The sequence below is a fragment of the Thermobia domestica genome, chromosome 7 (genome assembly GCF_964235325.1).
Source record: "Thermobia domestica chromosome 7, izTheDome1.hap1.1, whole genome shotgun sequence".
Lineage (NCBI taxonomy): Eukaryota > Metazoa > Arthropoda > Insecta > Zygentoma > Lepismatidae > Thermobia > Thermobia domestica.
The window spans coordinates 185,019,342-185,040,619 of record NC_137460.1 but is presented as its reverse complement, the minus strand read 5'-3'; the positions used below and the strand labels follow the sequence as shown (position 1 = coordinate 185,040,619).

The following is a 21,278-nucleotide window of genomic DNA, read 5'->3' as shown; positions in this document are numbered from 1 at the left end:
TCATCACTTTTCCGTCGATGCATAATATGGCGCCATAATCGGCGAAAGTAAATTAACTGTTTGGGGTGAAAAAGAAAGACATTTTGCTGTTAGACCGAGAATCATTACCAACAGATCCGTCATCGTTAACGACCTGCCACTTATAAACGAATCGCTCAGGTGAACGTCGCTTTAACATGTGAATGAACGAACGAGCAATGCCATCCCAATGTTGCAATCTCATGTCACGTGACACTAAACGTGTTATAATTCACACATCCATACGTTGCATGTGAGAAGAGAAAACAATAATGAAACGAATAACACACACACACACTCACACACAGGTATCACTTCTTGTACAAATGCTCCACTATAATGCCCAAATTACAGGTTACGCCTATAACCTTCGTCATGTCTATCCCGAACGAAAGTTCGATCAACGTACTTAAGAGGACTCCATGCCACGAAAATGAAATGATATTTTTGAGTTTTAGGTCCCACGATTTTGCATGTTAGGCTAAAGGAGACGGTGATTATGAGAGAGATGAATGAAATGGTGGAATGAAGAAAGTGGGAGGAAACGGGAGATCCCCGAGAAAACCCACGCACACGGTGTTTGTCCACCACACAGTTCATTTGGCGGGAGCAGGTTTTGAACCCAGGATCCCAAGCACCAGAGGTGAACGCTCTACCACTGAGCCACCGTGGCCCCATCCATGCTACGAAATTAAGGTGGTATGTATTGAAATGTGCACTCTGTTCACACAATGCTCTTTAGTGGTAACTCCTTTAGTTTTGAAATTATATTGGAACGACAGAATCTAATCTTGTCTAGGGTCCGATGTGATCAATTTATTGATGACACATTATCAGTGGCGTATTTACGATTTTGTTTCGGGAGGGGCTTTGCAAACTTTCGGGGGGCTTTGCCTGGAAATGTGAAAATTCTGCAAGATATTTCATTTACTTTACTATACTAAGTAAGATTTCGGAGGGGCTTAAGCCCGGAAGCCATCCCCCTAAATACGCCACTGCACATTATAGACATTTAAAAATTAAAGGATGAAAGGATTAAAAATAAAAATAAAACATACTACTACAGACTACTACCCTTTACAGACTACTACTACTACTACTACTACTACTACTACTACTACTACTACTACTACTACTACTACTACTACTACTACTACTATTACTAATGCTACAATTACTGCTACTACAACTAATGCTACAATTCATATTACTACTACTGCTACTACTACTACTACAATTACTAGCAGATAATAATAATAATAATAATAATAATAATAATAATAATAATAATAATAATAATAATAATAATAATAATAATAATAATAATAATAATGAGAAGAAGAAGAGAATGAAGAAGAAGTAAAGAAAGAATTCAATAATAATTTCACCCATCTAAAACTATGCGAGACTGCGAGCAGTCTCGTGAGTCGCAGTCCGACTATTCGCTCAAGTCAGGCGAAATGATGGCGAAAATCATGATGCCGTCGCTTCGGGGGACGACGTCGTGCCACTGCTGGGCCAAGACAACTATCTGTCTCATAGCTGCCGTTCCTGAACAGCGGCGGGGCCGTCACGGTGTTCGCTGCAAAGCCGACAAATAGGCAGCCGCCTTTGAACCAGCACTAGCACACCCTTTTCGCTGCTGTCACCCAATAACTGACGACAGTCGGACAAACTTCGTCGGCAATTGTTCATGGGGAACGTCTCGGTTCCAAAACCTAATAGAGGTTCGGATCCCACTTTCAACTGTAGGTCCCGTCTCTCGCGTCCCACTGCGGAAAAGGAACGATAAACACCCTAACAAACCCAATAGTCACACATTTTCTTTTGTTTTTTGATCACATGTATACTTCTTTCATCACATCTACAGCGTTGAAGCTAATTAAAGTTCATATAGGAAGTTCTCCTGATTTCGCCATTACAGCGCCACGTGACACAGCGACAACGATGTTTCGACTAAATCTTATACAAGTTTGTGTGCAGAATCCGACTCTGCAATAAGAAATAAAAGCTTCCATTTCAAATCTTTCAGCTAACCCCACCTAGTGGTAGGGTGCGGTATCGTGTTTGGTACCATTGAATAACTTTGTTGATCCGACGCGTATTTCTCAAAATACTGCACCTTGTACAGACGGTCGGAGCTAATATCAAGCTCATAAACGAAGAGGGGAGCATCTAATTTCGCCGATTATAGCACGATATCACACATCGACGAAGAAGTTTTGATTATACCTTACATTATTTGGGATGCAGTCTCCGAATCTTCAATAAAACATTGGAGTTCCCATTTGAAAAATCAATGCCCCCGCCACTCCTTTCCAGAAGGTGGGGGTGGAGTGTTGCGTTTGATATCATCGGATAGCTTCTTGAAACATATTAAATACGTTTTTTTGCGCTTTTTTATCAGAAGTGTATTTCTCCAGTTACTTTACCGTGGCCTAACTTTTGGTTCACCCGTTATTTTAAACATAAATTAGCTTGACAGTTACAGGCTATTTTTGATAATTTTACACCATTCGAACATTTGTACGTTATAGGGCCAATTCTACACTATCCTGATATCTTTTAATCGTCAGATAAGATAACACTGGTCGCAGTGGTCATGTGTTATTTTGTGTATGATGAGATCTACTACCCCGACAAGGTTGGATCATTCCGATAATTTATCTTTATCAGAGATGGTACAATCGACCCTAATGAATGTCATATTTTAGCGATTAGAAAACAGCTATAGCAATACATTTTCATCTTAGACACAGAAGTCAAAAACACCATAGTGCAATAAGCAGATACTTCAATAGCTATACTTTTCTTCAATTTTCCTTTTACTCTTAATTGTTTTATTTTTTGTCCTCTACTCGCTGCTTTTGAATTTTCTGGTTTGCAACACTGATACTGCCCGAAGCCCGAATGAAGAAGGTGTGCCTTTCTCTGTGTCTTCTGCCTGTGTGTAGTGTACTTCTATCCAGTGACGAGAAGGAACAGAGAAGTGAACCAGTGACACTGAACGAGAACAGAGGTCGGAAATACTACCAAGCTCATGAACGAAATGGGAGTATTTAGGGGCTATTTATTTTCCCCGATTACTGCGCCATGTTATGCATCGACGGAAAAGTATTGATGAAACTTTACATAGTTTGGGCCGTAGAATCCAAATCTGCAATCAAAAGTTGGGGTTTCCATTAGAAATTTCAAAATTGACCCCACTCCAACCCCCAGGGGGTGGGTCTAGAGGGTCAAGTTTGGTTTCATCAGATAGTTTTTTTAATATTACTAAACACGTGTTTTTTGGTTTTTCGATTCGAAGTTAAGTTCTCGATTTATTCCACCGTGTCCAGACTTTTGATTCACTCTGTATATATATAACTTTATTTATTAAGAAATTGGGGGAAAATGTTTGATTTTTCTTTCACTGTATCTTTTGTAGGTACGAAATCAATAAATTTAGAACAATGAAAATGTGAGAGTATAAGAGGTCGTATTCCGGTCTATAGCTTACTGTATCGGTATACTGTCCAGACTAACCCTAATTCAATGTTCAGGACAGCGCAGAGCCAATGGGGGAGGAACTGGAATTGTATGATAGCTCACCGGCATTATAAGAGTAGAGAAAGATTCGATTGCCAGACAAGTCTAGCATTTTTTCTCTTTGAATTTTATTGAATTCGTACTTAAAGCATAGAGTGAAAAAAGAGTGTCTCCAATTTCTAAATTATACGAACATGGTACACAATAACCACACTTCAACTCTTATTAATATGACCTTCGATTAAAATAGTCGGATGAATAAAGATAGGAAATTAGGACTACTAGAAGGACATCGTATTTGAATTTTGAATTTAATGGCAAATATTATTTATAAACTACGTCAAGGTGCTGTATGGATATACTGCTAATGTTGGTAACTAGTCTATGCCTATGGATCTACTGCTTATATTGGTGAATTCTTTAGGTGGATAGTTACACTGCTGGTGAGTAGTTACATTATCCTGCCAGCGAGAGTAGATGTCGCTGCAAGCGCGACGAACTTGATACGCTTGTTTTTCCATGTAGTTACCAATCTTGCCGTTAGGCTATGTGATCTGTGCTTGTAGCGTTGTAGAAGTTTCGAGTTTGAGTTGTATGTAATTTTAGGTTATCTTCAATTAAATATTGTTTACGTGACAATGATTATTCCAATAAGGTGTTTTACTTGCGGAAAAGTAATTGGCAATAAGTGGGAAGCGTATTTAGGTTTGTTACAAGCGGAATACACAGAAGGTGATGCGTTAGATGCCTTGGGCTTGAAGAGGTACTGTTGTAGAAGGATGCTTCTTGGACATGTTGATCTTATTGAAAAACTTCTGAACTACGCTCCTTTGGAAAAATTGGACACCAAGTAACGCAATGCTGACTGCAAAATCTCAGTTCTTACGCAATTATAGTATTTCGGAATCTAGTACTCAATATAAATTATGGTAAGTATTAATTTCATATGAGAGGGATTTGGAACAGTTGCAGACTTATAATCATTGAATCAACAGTTTTTATTACTATTATTATTATTTTTATTTATTTAGTTTTTTGTTGTTGGAATCATTTTGGGCGAAGAAAGATGTTAGTGTAGTCTCGAACCGGCATTGTTCTAGAACACAGGTTCAACTTCCTATAGAGCTTTAATAAAGACAAGACAACGTGCCCTGCAGGGCTCTAACCCGCCTTCACTCAAAAAGACTTGCTCGGCAATACTATGTGTATTAAAGTGGATCACCAGTCGGAAGCCAGTACATATTTTAGCTCATTCCCTTAACCACTGTGCAATGAAACGTTACATATTATAAATATTGGACTGTAAGATAGTTATGTTTCAGCTACAACACAAGACATTGATTTATTTGTTGTGTCTTCTGATATCGAAAAAGGTCACACATAAAAGAAAATATTTGATTCGTTTTACAATGAGCACACAAGATGACATTTGGTATTAGATCTTACTTGAACTGCTCAGTTTTATGAAACCTTTATTTGTATGTGTAAAGTATTTTAAAGTACCGGTCTTATTATGAAATAGATATATTGTTTGACCGTTTTTCATGTTGTTTCACATTTTATTTAAATATTAATTTACATTTAAGGAAATAGATTTTGAGAAGAAACTTGCGCAGAACGCCATAATGCGTTCTTGCCAAATTTGTACGTATACTGTATTAGTCACAATATGAAAATTCCTGGATTTTAGTATTGCAGCTCGACAAGCGTAACTTACCCGTGAATTGCGACAAGGTCGAAAACTACTTTTTCCCGTAAGTATCCAGGCAGAATTCCATGATCAGTTCCTTTATTATCTGGCATCAGTAAACAGTCGACTCTATTTAAACACTGGGGTTTTTCCTTATTAATCAATCTACACTGATGACTTCTCTTACCTTTTTTCCTTTTTTCTTATTGCCATGATGACATTCTGTCACTCTGTTTATTTCTCCGTAAATTTTGCACCACATTTTGGTTGTAAAAGTCCCGGCCCAAGTGGGTTTTAATTTATTAGATAAAATCAGGTTTTATTGCTTTTCCCCGTTTTTTATTGCCATATTTCCACTTAATTACTAGGTGTAGCTTTATTATATGAAGTAAGGTGATTTTGAGCTTAACGACTCTACAGTAGCGAGGCTATGTAAAACGTGGATGTTCTGATTAGCGTGGGATCCGATCCACATGAGCTCCCGCCGGGAATCGAACCTGGTTCTCTCCCACGCTAAAGGCGCGTACACTAACCGCTTAGCCATGAAGGAGCTCTGAAATTTATTATATGGATCCATACATAAATCATATTCTTTTTGTATCGTCCTTAAAGATTTCATTTCATTTTTTTCTTTTTGTATCTTAACCAATAATTTTTGGGGTGTGAACTTGATACGAAAGACACGAATAGTATCTAACCGAGTGAGGATAGGAACGGAGCAGTGTGTCCGAGCGTTAGCGAGGGGTTGTGTACGTATGGAGCAGGCGCGTCAGCGAAAGTGGTTATACACATAATCGACAGTAGCACAAAACTCTGTATATGGCATAAAATTACTTACCTTACGTTGTGGATTATTTATACGTTACTAAAGACGTTATAGGTAATACCCCGATATGTTTTCATTGCTTGCATAATTTTGTTCCAAATTAACTTAACACGTTACTAACGTAAATTTCACAATTATGTGGATCCCTTAACTCTTTTACACTCCTATAGTTGCGCGTCATCAGTTAGCACATTGACTAGAGATACTTCACTTTGTATACTGTGCTTACTAGCTACTTTATGGGTGAATCCATACATAACAGATTTGACTTTCATTGATGCATTTTTACATAGATACGCATCCCATAAGTAAGAGCACAGTATATTTAGATTATTTACATACTAATCTATTAAAATATTGTTACAAGTTTGTTCCTTAAATTTTACAAATTCTTGGATCCGTACATTAAATCTGCACAAAATACTATGTTCCTGATTCGACTCCAGCTCCCACCAAGTGGTTTTTGTGGTGGGACAATACCATGTGTGTATTTTCTCGTGGTTCTCTCACCATTATCATGCATCTCATCATCATAGTTTCCCTTGGCCTCGGTTCATAATCGTGAAACATTGAACTTTATCAACAAGAAAAAGAAAAAAAGTGTCACAAGGGAAGCCGTTAAGCCCCATCCGCGGGACATACTTTGCACCATTGACACCCGCTTGTATTTCGATTTTTAAAAGGAACAAAATATACAATTTTGTACGTAACAAAAACGTGGGTAATTTTATATAATGTAGGATAGGAATAAAATCCCGTATTATACTCAGGATTTAAAATCCTGAGCTGGCCGTCCGGACTGAAGATTCCTCTAGTTTCTCTTCATATACTATAATAGTGCCTCAAGTTCTGGAGCCAGGAATTAAAAAGCGGCATATTTGAACCCTCTGTAGATTCTGTTGAAGTTTTACGCAATCATCAATTGACTTACTTTCGAGTATTATTTAAGATCGTCGGCGAGAAGAACTTGAAGTTTTTATACACAGAGGAATATCATTAATAACAAGAAGAAACAACAGGGGAATCTTGAGGGACTCCCGATAGAGTATTGAACTTTTCACTTACAAATTCTTTGTGTGAAACATATTGTTTTCGGTCATGCAAGTACGATACAAGATATTCCATTGTTTGCTTCGAAAAATTCAGAGATGCTACTTTTAGTAGCAAGACATCATGATCAGCGACGTCAAATGCCTAGCTAAAATCAGTATAAACGACATCTACTTGACCGCCCACGTCGAATTCTGTTGCTATAAAAATTTTTAAAATTGATAAGTTTGTCGAAGTAGATCTATTATGTAAGAAGCCGTGTTAAGTTGGAAGAACGGATTTTACCTTATTTAAAATTCGCGCACATAACATATTTTCAAGGACTTTGGCAAAGTGCGACAGAATAGCTATTGACATGAAATGTTCAATTTCTCTCTTGTTTCCAGATTTTGGTAATGGACAAAGTAAACTTCCCATTTATCTGGAAATGTATTTGTTCTGATAGAAATGTTAAATATAATGCAGAGTGGGTATTGAAATACATCACTTCAATATTTCACAACATAAGGAGGAATGTTATCAGAACCACAAGATGCTTCTGGTTTCAACGCTCGTATAGCATTTTCTATTTCTTCGAGTTCTATTTCATTTCATTGAAACTTGTTTAATACCTTACATTCGGTCCGATTAGAAAGCAGAGTCAACTTTTATGTGGCGGGTACATTGTTGTAAACTGAATGAAAAAAATTTGTGCAAATGCCTGTGTTATTTCATTGGCATGGTGGATATCATGGCCATTGTATGTAAGGGTGCTTGGTGACAAATGTGTTTTGCGTTTAATAAAACAACAGATCCGGCTCGGGTCTTTTCCGATAGAGCATTCTGAGTTTAAAATAAAAGTTTTGTAGGCTAATTTTATATCAGATTTTATTTATTTAAGCAGTCTTTCAAATTGATCGCGATGATAAAGTACATTTATTGATCCCTTTTTCCACTTGTTATGGTGGTACGTCTTGAATTTTATTTTCTTAATTATAAGTAAACCAACATATGGATAACTTCCGCTGATAATGTCGTTTGGTACAGAAAATATGTTGTTAATCATTTGATAGAAGTTTGTTAATGCAGATTTTACATCATTCGATTGCGAGAGGCAATCCGAGTTTACGTTAGAGAGTTCTATGTACATCTTTTGGAAATCTGCTTTTCTAAAATTAAAGCCGGATTCCTTAACTTCTATCTTGTGTTTCTGCAGGTGTTTAAATGGGAGAGATAAGTAAAGCTGGGTGATGCCTGTCTTCATTAGAAAAAAGAGAACACACTTTTATCACAAAACCTCATTAAGATTTGAAAGTACTAAGTCTAATGTTCGATCATTAGTATTTTGAATGTCATTATGGGACGTTAAGTCATACAGGGAAATAAAGTTATTTAAGTCTTTACATTTATTTGTTGAAAGTAGGTAAATATTAGAACATATTTTATTTATATTAAGTCCCCTATGCAAAGAACGGTGCTTCCTATTGGAACATTACTTTCAATAATTCATAAAACAATTCATATGTCGTTACAGTTGTATTCGGAGGAATGTATACTGCACAAATAAACATCTTTTGTGAGTGACAGGAAAGTTTGACAATTACACAAAATTTAAAACACAAGAATTTATGTAGGATACATTGTAATTTTGATGTACTGGTATTATTACAACCCTTCCTTTACAATTATTTGATAGTTCATTTCTGTGTTGAAAAACTTGGTATCTTTTATCAAAGAATTACCCATCAATATAACAGTGATTGTGATTACATCATAATTATTTGATAGAGATTTGGACCGTAAGATAAAAGTATTTTGATAAAACACTGAAAACAATTTACAAGTACGGTTTGAAGCATGGTTTCGGATACATAGCTATTATCTACAGAGCACGACAATGAATGAAAGCCTCGGGGCTTTGCAATACAATAAAACTTGAAGGTGAAGTTCTGCTTTTAACAGACCTGGGATTTACTAATTTTGTTGTACTAATTGATGCAGTTCCTGAGCACAAATTTCTCATCGGTTTTAGGTCGATTTCCGCTTCACTGACTCGGGGTTGGGTAGTTGGTTTCCTAACAATGGGGTTGGGACAGCGGGAGGGTTAACATTCTTCAAAGCATTAACACTTTCATTTTGAATGCCTTAGGCAGACTTGTAAATGATAATAATGTAAATACTAGTCAGTTACATAGGTTAGTATTACAAGTTTTTTTTTTTTTTTTTTTTTTTTTTTTTTTTTTTTTTTTTTTTTTTTTAAAGACCACTTACGTTACTTACGTTACTGATGGGCGATTTGCTTTCGTTATACCACAGCACGCATTGCGCTTTCTCCTGCTTCAATGCCATTTCGCCAAATAACCCGCGCGCGCTAAGTAACGTACTGCGTCACTCTTAGATAGCACTAGTGCCATCTATTGGTCTTAAAAAACTTGTCATACTAACCTATGTAACGGACCAGAATTTACATTATTCTGTCCAACGGTTATTCCGTAATATTTTTTTATAATCAGGGCAGGACTTTATGCTCACGGTATGTCCCTAAAGTCCTTTGCCACCCCTAAAACTCGGAAACAGTGAAATATATGTCAAAACGAGAAAACACGTACTTCATCATTTCAAAAATACCACGTATTGAGGGAAACAGTTTCCCCAGGGTCCCTCGGAAGGTCGTAGACGGGGTCCAACTCAAAATTTTCAAAATGCAAGGGGATCAAGTAGTATATCGTTTGAAAGCTATTGTTTAAAGAAGGAAGATGGAACAGAAATATTAGTACTTGTAATAGGAATATTAGTAATAACGTCAGAGGTATAAGTAAGCACACTTCTACTTGAAATAGTATTGTCTCACTTAGTAATGCAGACATGCACCCAGTTAATTAAATCTTTCAATAGGTGTTACTGTTAACATATCTCTCAGTTCACCCAATCCCTGTTCTTTCGGACACGGTTTGCATAGCCGTTCCGAACTTGTATCGTCTTCATTCTTTTACGAATAACTTTCAAACAATATGGTACTTGACGCTTTTTCTACTCGCAAATTTTAAGTTGGATCCCACTTGGAACCTACAGAGATTCTGGGACAAATATTTGCACATCGAAAAGCTGTACTTTACAAATAAGGAAACACTCCTTTTATCGTTTTGACATTTTATGTTTTACCGTTTTGGATCATTAGAAGTGACATGGACTTTTCAATCAAGGCCGTGTTAACATTTTAATCCCCCCGTCATTTCATTCAGGGTTGGTATTGAAACATAAAACCTGTTTCATCTTCCTTCTTTTAACAATAGCTTTCAAACGATATATTACTTGACCCCTCCCCCCTTGCCATTTGCAAATTTTGAGTTGAACCCCGTCTGGGACCCTGGAGCAACTTTGTTTCCCGCAATACGTGGTACTTTTAAAATGATGAAATACGTGTTTTCTCGTTTTGACATATACCATTTCCGAGTTTTAGGGGTGGCAAAGGACTTTATGGATACCCTGAATATAGTAAAACCTCTCTCATCCTTCTATCTATCTATCTACCTAACTTTTAAAACTTAAGCAGAAACGCTGATTTTTTTTTTTTTTTTTTTTTTTTGTACTATGTAAATATCGGCAAGGAAACATTGTTTAGCGTACTCAGTGATACCAGAAGATCAACAATATTGTCAACTCAATATGAAGTTGTATTTTTTAAATGCTACTACGTCAGGTTATTACATATGTCAAATCCCTTAGTATTGTAAAACGAAAACTTACAATACTATCCAGTCACACAGTGTTGCAAACAGAGGACGCTACAGTATCATAAACACCCGAGTTTGGGTGCCCTTAGAGCAGTAATAACGTGAGACAGACGGGGCATATATGTAAAGTACTTCGGTGTTGAATACTATGATCATGATGTTACAGATTTTTTTTTTTTTTTTGTTTTTGTTTTTGTTTAATGCGTATGAACGAAGTTACGAGGAATTGAAAATTTGACTTCTTTCAAGAGCTTCTGCCCGACTTCGTATCTCAAAAACGGATCACAGACATTCAATTACGTTTACGTGCGGAGGTTAAGCAGGCCAGGAGAGGTGTTCAGTTTCGTTCCTGTGCTCCCCAAACTACAGCTAATTGTTTTACTACTACAAGAGCTAATTGTTCTGTGAATGGACATATAATCCTAGTAGAATATAACATTATTGCCCGGAAACAATATCTTGTCCATATGATTCACGTCGTCCCCTAAAACTGTAACATAATCACTGGTAGTATTCAGGGTGGATTGATTTAAATCACGATTTTAATCACTTAATTTTTTAAATAAAAATCTTTGATTTAAATCAAATTCCGAAATAAATTAATTGAAAGTGACCCGTTTTTGTTCTGTTATTTCGATTATACAAGATAATAATCATAATACAATGAGACTCAAATGTATGTGAGCACAGTATGAAAACAAACATAATGCAGAGGAAGATTAGAGAAAATTCCGTTTTGAACGGGTAACGGGTGAATTCTGCTTTCTTTTCTTCGTAACATAGGGTTTTTAAATCGTTAACTGTTCCAGCGGGGAAATCACCATGGACATTTAAGACGAAATTTCTTTTGTCTCCACGTCTATTTGTTTGTTTCCAGACAATAGGGGCGTATTTAGATGGGTCCGATCCCCTCTAAAACAAAACAAAACAAAAAAAAAAAAAAAAAAATTAAAACTAGGCGAAATTTATATACTAAATACATAGAAGTTCCTCGGGGTCGTAATACGGCAAATTTTGGATGCGTTAAAATATCGAATAATACTTTTGATGAAGTGGATATTTTCAAATATCTAGGATCAATATTAACAGACGAAAAGGATATTCACGAAGGAATTAAATGTCGACTAAAAGCAGGGAATTCGTGTTATTAGTCAGTTCGAAATCTTTTTTCGCGAATTCTGTCGAGGAATTTGAAGCTTAAAATATATAAAACGATAATCATGATTTGTTCTGTACGGTTGAGAAACATGGTCGCTTACTATGAGGAAAGAACATAGACTGAAAGTATTTGAGAACAAGATCCTTAGACGAATATTCGGACCCAGGAGGAACGGGAATGGGAAATGGTGGAAACTTCATAACGAGGAACTACATAATTTATACGGTTTATCAAACATTGTTAGGGTCATCAAGTCTAAGAAACTCAGATGGGCAGATCATGTAGCTAGGATGGAGAAAGTAGGAACGCTGTTAGTCTTAACTGAAAGATCAATCGGAAAACGATCATTAGGAAGACCTAGTGCAGATGGAACGACAATATTAAGATGCATGTCGCAGAAATAAAAATACAAAGTAGAAACTGGATCCAGTTGGCTAAGGGTAGAAGTCAGTGGAGAGCTTTTGTGAACGCGGCATTGAATCTCCGGGTTCCATAGGCCATAGAGTTACTTAGTTAATTTCAGGGTTTGAAAAAACCCGGGTATTTTTGAAAAAACCCAACCCACCTGGGTCCATGTGGGTTTTTCGGGTTTTATCGGGTTTAATTGGTTTTTTTTCGAAATATTTCAATGTCTTTGGGGTAAAAATGTTAAAATATTTATATTTCAAGATTGTCATTGTTACAACTTGCAACATTTTTCTATTCTCTGCTGTTTTGAAAAAATGGCCGCCATTTTGAAATTTTTTATTGGATAGCCGAAAAATCTATACAGCAAATTTAGAATGTCCCGTGCTTCTACCCTCAAAATTTGAACTTAAAAAGTACGAAAATTGTACCCTGTAGCATGGATACGCGCTATTTTGAATAATGGCAGCCATTTTGAAATTTTATGCCGCCAAAATATATACAGCTAATTTAGTCTCTCGAGCTTTTACTCTGAAAATTTCAACTTGGAAGACCGAAAACTGCCCTTTGTAGCGTGGATATCCGCTATTTTTTTAAGAGCCATTTTGTAATTTTACGTTCGTATACCGCCAAAATCTATGCAGAAAATTTAGTGTAGGTCCAGTTTGTATCCTGAAAATTTAAAAGACCGAAAGTTGAACACTGTGTAGTACAGGCAGACAAACAAACAAATTTGGATCATCCCAGGAGCCTGAGTGACGTTCGGCAAATATGAATACCAAATAGCTATATTATTTTGAAACAAAGACATAATTCATCAAAATGTCTTTTATGAAATAAATATTTTTCAACGTAAAATAAATGGTTTTATTGTTGAAGTTCACTTTCGATGCTTTGTGCGTTCAATTACGGGAATTTCCCGAGCACTTGTTGCAAGACGTTTCTTTTCTAGTGTTTGCCAGCTATGGAAAGTAGTAAAACCGCACCCCCGCAAAATTCCCTATGATATAGGTCTAAGTGTAACGTATCTCTGTTCGGACCCCTTCCCCATGGGGAGGAAAATACTATCGTGAACAAAAGTTCATTAGCACCTGTATTCTGCATATTCTTAGTACATTCAATAATAAGCTTAATACTATAAATTAGGAATGGCCAAAATTTTCCGGATTCCGGAAATTTCACTTTCCGGATTTCGGAAAATTCCAGAATTCAGAAATTTTTCCGAATTCCAGAATTGGCCATCCTTACTATAAATGAGAAACTGAAATCGGCATTGATCTTTTTTTTTTTTTTTTTTTGTATTTATCACCACATCTTTAAAATTATCGAAACAAATGAATAAATTAATCTTTACGTTACAATTTTAAATTTGGAAAATGAAATTTATTGTTTAAATTTACACATCAACTACAGGAAACTGCTTTAAGAAGTCCTTTTCTTTATTCTCAATAAATGTATAAAGTTCCATACAAATAAATTTCAAATTTTCCGTGATACAGTCCCTGTCATCTCTTCAAAATTATGTAAGCAGATGAACAAAATATATTAATCGTTGATAGATGGTGAAAGGTGAGTTTTGGATTTACAGAACGAAAGTTACTTTTTTAATCTATACTTTGAACTAGATACAAGGCTGGTAAGAAGTTTGCACCGGTCACCGGCTTTAATCAAAATAATAGCAATATTTCCGGCCAGGTCGGTGAAATAGCAACCCTATTCTTTTCCGAGGCCTGAAATTCATAATTTATAAAGAAAATGTTTCAAAATGTAATAAACGAAATTAAATATCTTCTAGCGTAAAATAAATAGCTTTACTGTTGAAGTATTCACTTCCGATGCTTTGCGCATTCCATTGCGGGAATTTCCCGAATACTTCTTTCACGACAGGTTTTCCCTGAAAATGCAGCTTGCTTTACTGTACATCGAAACTTCAATTCATACTGAAGTTTGAATTCAGCACTTGAAATAGTAAGAGTTACGTAGTCTTCGGAACTCCGAGCATTAAGCTTCTTAATTTTGACAAGAATTTTATGCTATTGCTGGTTTTGATTCTACAAAATGCTTATTTGAAGGGTAGCAACAAATGACTGTTGTTGGAAAACCAAATTTTACTGAATACTTTTGTTACCACCAAAGGTAAGAAATAATACTAATAGTTTTACTAATGTATTTACATATTTACTGTTAGTACCGGCATCTATGACCTTAAACCCGTCAAAGTATGAGAGTATGAGGGATAGCGTCTCTCGGTGGCGTCGAGTCAGCAAGCACACTATTCACGGAAAGTATTTTTCTAAAATATAGAATTGCTTATTTTATTTCAAATAGGCTATAAGCATAATCCACACATTAATTTGTTCTATAATTATCTCAAGCTAAGGGAAGTTTTTTTATTATTATTATTTATTATTTATTCATCCATTCAGTTTATTCAGAACTTTATAAAGGTCTTATGTTGAATGTTGTTGTCTACCTTAAATTGAGAGCATCTAATTCGCCCAAAGAAAGTTCAAAATCTGATAAAAATAACTTTCAATGTGATCACCTTAGTTGTACCAATAATATACTAACAAAAAACTCAAAAACCCAGGTAGGTTTTAAGGCGGGTTTTTTCAGGTGGGTCCAACCCGAAAAAAACCGCTGGGTTTTTTCGGGCTGGGCCCACTTGGGCAAACCCTGGTTAATTTGAGACGAAATTTATGTACTTTATATGTATTTCGTACCGTTAGCTAGTTCCGATTTTTTTTTTTTTTTTTTTTTTTTTTTTTTTTTAATATGCCCCTGCCAAATATCGGTAACTTTCGTGAAAAGAAGTGTCATGTTGATAAATGTTGCTGTACTTTTTCCCTAATGCTTCTGAAACATTGCTTGGGATTGAAATAGGTTAACGATTGGGGTTTAATTCAAAATCAAACCCCAATACTTTCGCTTAAATGGCATAATTAACAACAGATTGCAAACAAGGAAACGTTATAGTAGAATATTTAGTACCAGACGGACAGATTATTGAAAATAGAAATATCTGATTATTTGTAATATTCTGTAAAATCTAAATCAAATTAACACTTAATATTAATTCCTAATGTTTTTCTTCAGTTCGCGACTTGTATTATACGAGGAGAAAGATTTGATTTAAATCAAAAAATCTATTTAAATAAAAAAAAAATTAAGAAAAATGATTTAAAAAAATAAATCATGTTTTTTTTCCACCCTGGTAGTATTCCAGTTGTATTGACTTCCTTTTGTGTAAACAGTTTTTTCCAGTCTTACGTGAGCCTAAATAAATCACCGATTTTTACGAAACCCGTTGATTAACATTTTGTCGTATGGTTATTCATTGCCTTTAAAATTTATTAAAAACGCAATCAATTTATTTACTACACCATTTTATATTTTTGTGCTTATCTTTTAGCAATTCACAGTTGGTAGTTCATAAATGGAAATTGTTCCAGTCGCAGTTTTTTGCTTTTTTGCGCTATATACAAGGTGGACCACAATAAGGTTTACCGTTATAAACTTCTGCAACAGCGATACATGGCTCATTGAATTCAACGTCTCAATTTTTGGTTTGCTTATCTGAGAACACATGCGTGACGTCACATACAAGATTGCTGTCTCTCTCAGTTTAGAGCAGCGTTTTCATTGTGAACGATTATACGAAACTAAATCACCCATAACAGTGCAGTGCAAAGAAGTGGAATACGGTAGGATCAATTCATATCACTTTTCTGATCTTGTGTCATCATTTCCTGGTCGTCTAATTTGGCATAAGGGACGGAATATTCCTTGGCTACCGAGATCACCTGAAGTAAAACCCTTGATTTTTATTTGTGGAGTTTTCTACGGGAGAAAATAGTGCAGGTGCAGTCACCACCTATCGAAGAACTGAAGACAGATGGTGATTACGCCTCAACGAGATTACGGTCAAGACCTATACGGCTGCCATAAGGATTGATGCTCTCAGAATGCAAGTGTGTTTGTCGAGACACGGTGCCCATTTTGAGCAAGTTTTTAAATGCACAAAGGGAGGAAAAATATATTGCTGAATTCAACACTCATGTTATTGTAGTTTGTTCCTGTACAGAGCTCCGTCTCCTTTAGCCTAACCGGCATAAGATTTCTTTTTCCCTGTACAGAGTTACTAAAGTTTATAGTGATAAACCTTACTGTCGTCCACAACATGGAGGTGAGTGGGAAAAATTTAATGATATACTGTTTCTTGTCCCAAAAATAGCTCAGTTCGGCAAATTATTGTGGAGCCATTATCACAGTTCTACCTTACCGTTGCTAGATTTTAATGAAGTTTGGTACAGGTCTTGGTACCACTGGAAAATGACAAACCTTGATATTTCAGATTGAGATCGTTTGTCTACTTTCAAATATGGAGTTGAAAATTAGTTTAATTTAAGTCCTTTTTGTAAAACTAATTGAAATTATTTTGTTGCATAGGATGAGGCGCAAAGCTATTACTGAACCAGTGAGGAAGCCACTGCGTATAGTTAGTGATCGCACCAGAGGGGAGGGGACAAGTATGTGGGAACCTCCTGGTGACTACGTCTGCCTCTCGTGCATGCGTTATCTTTTTCGGTCTACAGGAGCCCCTAAATATTTTCTATGCCTCTCCGTCCCCTCAGGGAATTTAAGCTGGCGACGGTATTGTTTGTAGTTCACTTTAAGGGAAACAAAAACACAGCATATCAGTTATATTGTAATCTTGGAGTGTCGCGAAACAGTGTCCGCAACATTCAAGATCGGAAATTTTATGCTTTCATTTCTTCAGCGTCAGATATTCCCAATCTATTTGTCAGTATAGTTTCGTGTTCTAGAGTTCATTAAAACAGACACTTACTAAAATGCGACGACAAGCTGGCAGTGGCAGAGAGAAATTTATACATAACTGCAATCTATAACAGCAGGTGGTGGCTGGGTATCTTTTGTGGAAAGATGTAGTGAACGTGACATTTTTCTATTCAGCTGGCTTATCTCCACCTTTTGCATATTCTGGGAAACTAGATGTTCTCTGGATTTATGCAGTGGATGTACTGTGTATGGTCAATCCTGTGATCCTGACGCACTGACTGTACACCTTGCCTGACAAGAATATAGTAACAAGCGAAAAGAAAGCCTTTTTGAGTTCACTCCAAATTAAGTGGTAAGCATATTCACAGAGGACTTGAGCTTCCAAATATGGACAGAAAGCAGGTTTTTTTTTTTTTTTTTTTTTTTTAAATAAACTGTGTATGTTAATAATTTGATTTTAATACACCTTTATTTCTTTTGTGTGATCTTTCTTATGAAGAACCTAAATTACTGCAATTTTCAACTTTGCGTTTGGAAGTGTAAATTCTTGTAACAAACGATTCCATGCTAGTACCAAAATAAAATTTTGGGAATACATTCATGGCTTTTTCAGAAAATTCTTCAAAATTTTGATTTTTTTTCGAAAAAAAAAAATTTAAGAAAATTCCATGGTGTTACATACGATTTAAAAGCTCTTGAAAATAACACCTTAACCAGTGTCTTAAATTCTTTAGGTCAGCGGCAAATGCCAATTGAACAAATATCACTCATGCCATTTTTGGTAAATTTTGAGAACTTTGGGATCTTGTAATTTCGAAACCGATTCATGAGTTACCTTGAGCTTCCCGCTTTTCCACACACTAATTATACCGATGAGAATATAAAATATCACTGCAGTCTGTAAAAGTCGATTGGAAACTGTATGTTTGATATGGAATGACTGTCGTAGATTCACCACATTTCTGTGATTTTGTGAAGAATCTGCTATGCAATATTGCTTTAATGCAAATATATATAAAGTTGTTTATTTTATTTTATTTTATTTTTATTTTTTTTTTTTGTTTCAGTTAATGGTGATTTCGTAATTCTTCCCAATCCTAACTTGTGACACAATTTATTCTTTTGAAATTGAACGTAAAATTAACAAGAATCGAAAGGATTCCATAGTTGAACCTTCAACTTTGTCTCAAGTCTGCTTACGTGGTACCATTCAGTGTGATTTGTGATCTGGTTGCATGAAAGGTACGTACTGATAAATTTTCTTGTATCTTTGTGTACTTATTTATATTTATATATGGAAGAGGAGAAGGTAGATCCGAGTACAGTTTGAATCCCCATAGCAGAACATGCCGCGATCTGCGATATGATCGCAGAAAATTTGCCACGCCTGTGCAGAAAAAATGCCACAGGAGAAAAAAAAAGCCAACAGAAAAGTTTAAAAACATGCCTGCTATGTGCAGATGTCTTAAATGGACGGATAACTCACATAAATATAGTTTGAACTGTTTTTTATACCGTGTAAAATGTATTTTTAAGAATCACAAGTGTTTCATCTGCAGAAAATTTTTGAAGAATTCGTGCAGAAAACCTTTGACTTACAAGATCTCATCGCAGAAAGACAAAAGAAGTTCTGCCATCAAGGTTTGAGTTACTGATTCTAGTTTTGCAATGATTACTTTTTTTCAGTGTCGAGTTCTAAGTTTTGAGTACCTATTGTTTTATTTGTTTCCCGTTGTTTCTGCGTAACATAAAATAAGAGAGCAGACAGGAAAAACGGTATGGGCTATTCCACGTCAATTCAACCAACAGAAGATCAGTGCATTTTTACAAATAATTAACTAGGTTTTTATGCTTGTGGTGTACAGAAATAACCGTAATAAATTTGTTTTATGTATTTATTTCTCCTTTCCAATGTTATTTCAATAATTTAAAAGACCGAAAAATATAGCAAATACTTAAAAAATATTTTTTGGAAAATCAGTTGAAAAGTGAATCTTTTGTTGATTTTTCTAATATTTGGGCTCTACTCGGCAGCAGAAGGAGTTGTCTAATCGAGTTGAGAGTTTTTATACGTTTTATTGATGTCATTTGGCCAAAAATCCGCACTAGCCGTAACCGGATTTCGAAAAAAAGTTTTTTTTTTTTTTTTTTGATACACCCTATAATGTATGCCCATTTCTTTTCGAGTATTTGTCAAATGGTAAATATCTGATCGATTTCGACTAAATTCACACTGATAATCTCCAATAATTTAATCTGCGTATGGGGTCAATCTTATTAATAGAATGTTAAGAGAAATGCCTCGATAATTATTACAATCAGTTTTGTCGTCTTTCTTGTGAATTGGTACAGTGATTGATTCTTCCACTCTTTTTAAATATATTCCATGGTCTCTCTTTTTTGTTAAAAAAAAAAAAAAAAAAAAAAAAAAAAAAACTATATGTTGAATTTTCTTGTTAAAAATTCAGAAACCTTCAGCACTGGGGAAACCGTGATGGTGGTTATATATTTTACAGCCTAGGAAACCGTACGATTAGATGAACCGTCTATTACGTATATGATCCATGAACAGAAAATTCGATACTAGGGATGCGCAGGAGACAAGATTTGAGACTGTCTCGTCTCGAAAATGTGCTGTAAAAGTGATGTCTCGACTCGAAAAATATATATTTTTCTATTGGAAGAGCTGTGTCTCGACTCGAATTTTGTCAGGAAAATTCTGTCTCGACTCGACTCGAACGCCTCCCTATTCGATACCGTACTTTCCCGATTTGAACAAGCTTACGGAACAGTCAGTACATTACAGAATTAGGAGCTTTACCGATTTTGCAGATCCGGAGCACCTGATAGGTGGTAACAGATTATTACGTATGTGATCAATCAGTGAAAAATTTGTTCGAAATATTCATACAAACTTAACTGAAAAATTTCAAGAATGTTCAGAACCACCCGAAACGAAGCACTTGATGTGCAGATGTCTCTCATGTTTTTCTTTATTTTGCTTCAAAAAGAGGGTGTGTGATATTTTGAAGTAAAAATACTACATATAATTTTGATAGTTATTTGTGTGTCATTTTTTAAAGTACTTATTGTATATAAGAGGTTAAAATATTATTACATATATTGGTTAATCCTTTGGAATTCATAATATAAATATGTAAGAATTTAAAAAAAAATTTTTTTGAAATTATTTTCGAAGTTTCAAAATATTATCTGCATCAACCACTAATTAAATGAGTTTTTTGTTGTAGAGAAGCGAAACAAAGTCTGCATTATCAGTTTAAAGCAAAATTTTCAAAAAAGACCAAAATTTCCCAAGCAAAAAAGCGAAGCAGAAAAAACAGTTTTTTTTTAAAAAAAGCCGTTTTTTTCCGAGCCCTTGCATCTCAAGTATCTCAGTACTGTGTAACTAAAGAAAACTGAAAATAATGTAACTTCTTTCTTAATCTGTGTTAACCTGCAATTCGCTTCGCCTTTGTGTATTGAAACAATTGTCACAAGAGCCTATGAAGTACTCTGACCGGCTCACATTTTAGACTGTGACGCCACATAATGCTTGGTGTACTTGGATGTGTGTGTAAGCACATTTATTCCTTACGGTAGTTACTAGTAGTCTCCGTGATATATTTTTGGCTTTGCCACTTATTAGTATTGCATTCATTATAGCCTTTGGGACAATAATGTGGTGACATGGTTCAGGATTTTTTCCGCTTTCATATTTCTATTATCATATAAGAGTGAAAGTGACCCACTCATGAATACAAAGACCATATTTCTATAGCTAGAATCATAAATTTTGGACAGGAAATTCCCTTGTCATGAAAACAAGTGATAAGAAAGGATTTTTTTAAATACGTGTCCTAAGGTAGGTTAAAGGGGGTTCAAAACTTTTTTCAAGAACAAAGTAGCTCAGATTAGAAAGATAAAACTTGGCACATGAGCTTTTCATTGAAAATAACTGAACATATGTTTCAGTATTTTTCGGGAATTCTGCTTTTAAATAGGGAAATGGGGCAATTTCTGTATTCAGATTTCGACTCTCAATTGTGAGGATTCACTGAAGTTAGAGGCGTGGAATTTGGTATATAA

General features: G+C 35.4%; 2 protein-coding genes across 3 annotated transcripts in view; both read left to right on the top strand.

The window, feature by feature from the left end:
* The first annotated feature begins 4,067 nt into the window (after positions 1-4,067).
* Positions 4,068-4,479, top strand: Polr2L (DNA-directed RNA polymerases I, II, and III subunit Rpb10). The gene has a single exon (XM_081765661.1). The coding sequence runs from the start codon at positions 4,185-4,187 to the stop codon at positions 4,398-4,400; it is 216 nt and encodes a 71-aa protein (XP_081621787.1). The 5' UTR covers positions 4,068-4,184; the 3' UTR covers positions 4,401-4,479.
* Positions 4,480-18,256: 13,777 nt separating this feature from the next.
* Positions 18,257-21,278, top strand: part of LOC145690603 (uncharacterized) — a 28,250-nt gene continuing 25,228 nt past the window's right edge. For both annotated transcript variants that reach the window (XM_081765660.1, XM_081765658.1), the window contains exon 1: positions 18,257-18,431. The gene's annotated coding sequence lies outside the window, so the exon portion shown is untranslated. The remainder of the gene's footprint in view (positions 18,432-21,278) is intronic.

Bases quoted from the DNA above. Each gene is read 5' to 3' on its own strand.
- Polr2L (XM_081765661.1), top strand. From the start codon at position 4,185: ATGATTATTCCAATAAGGTGTTTTACTTGCGGAAAAGTAATTGGCAAT.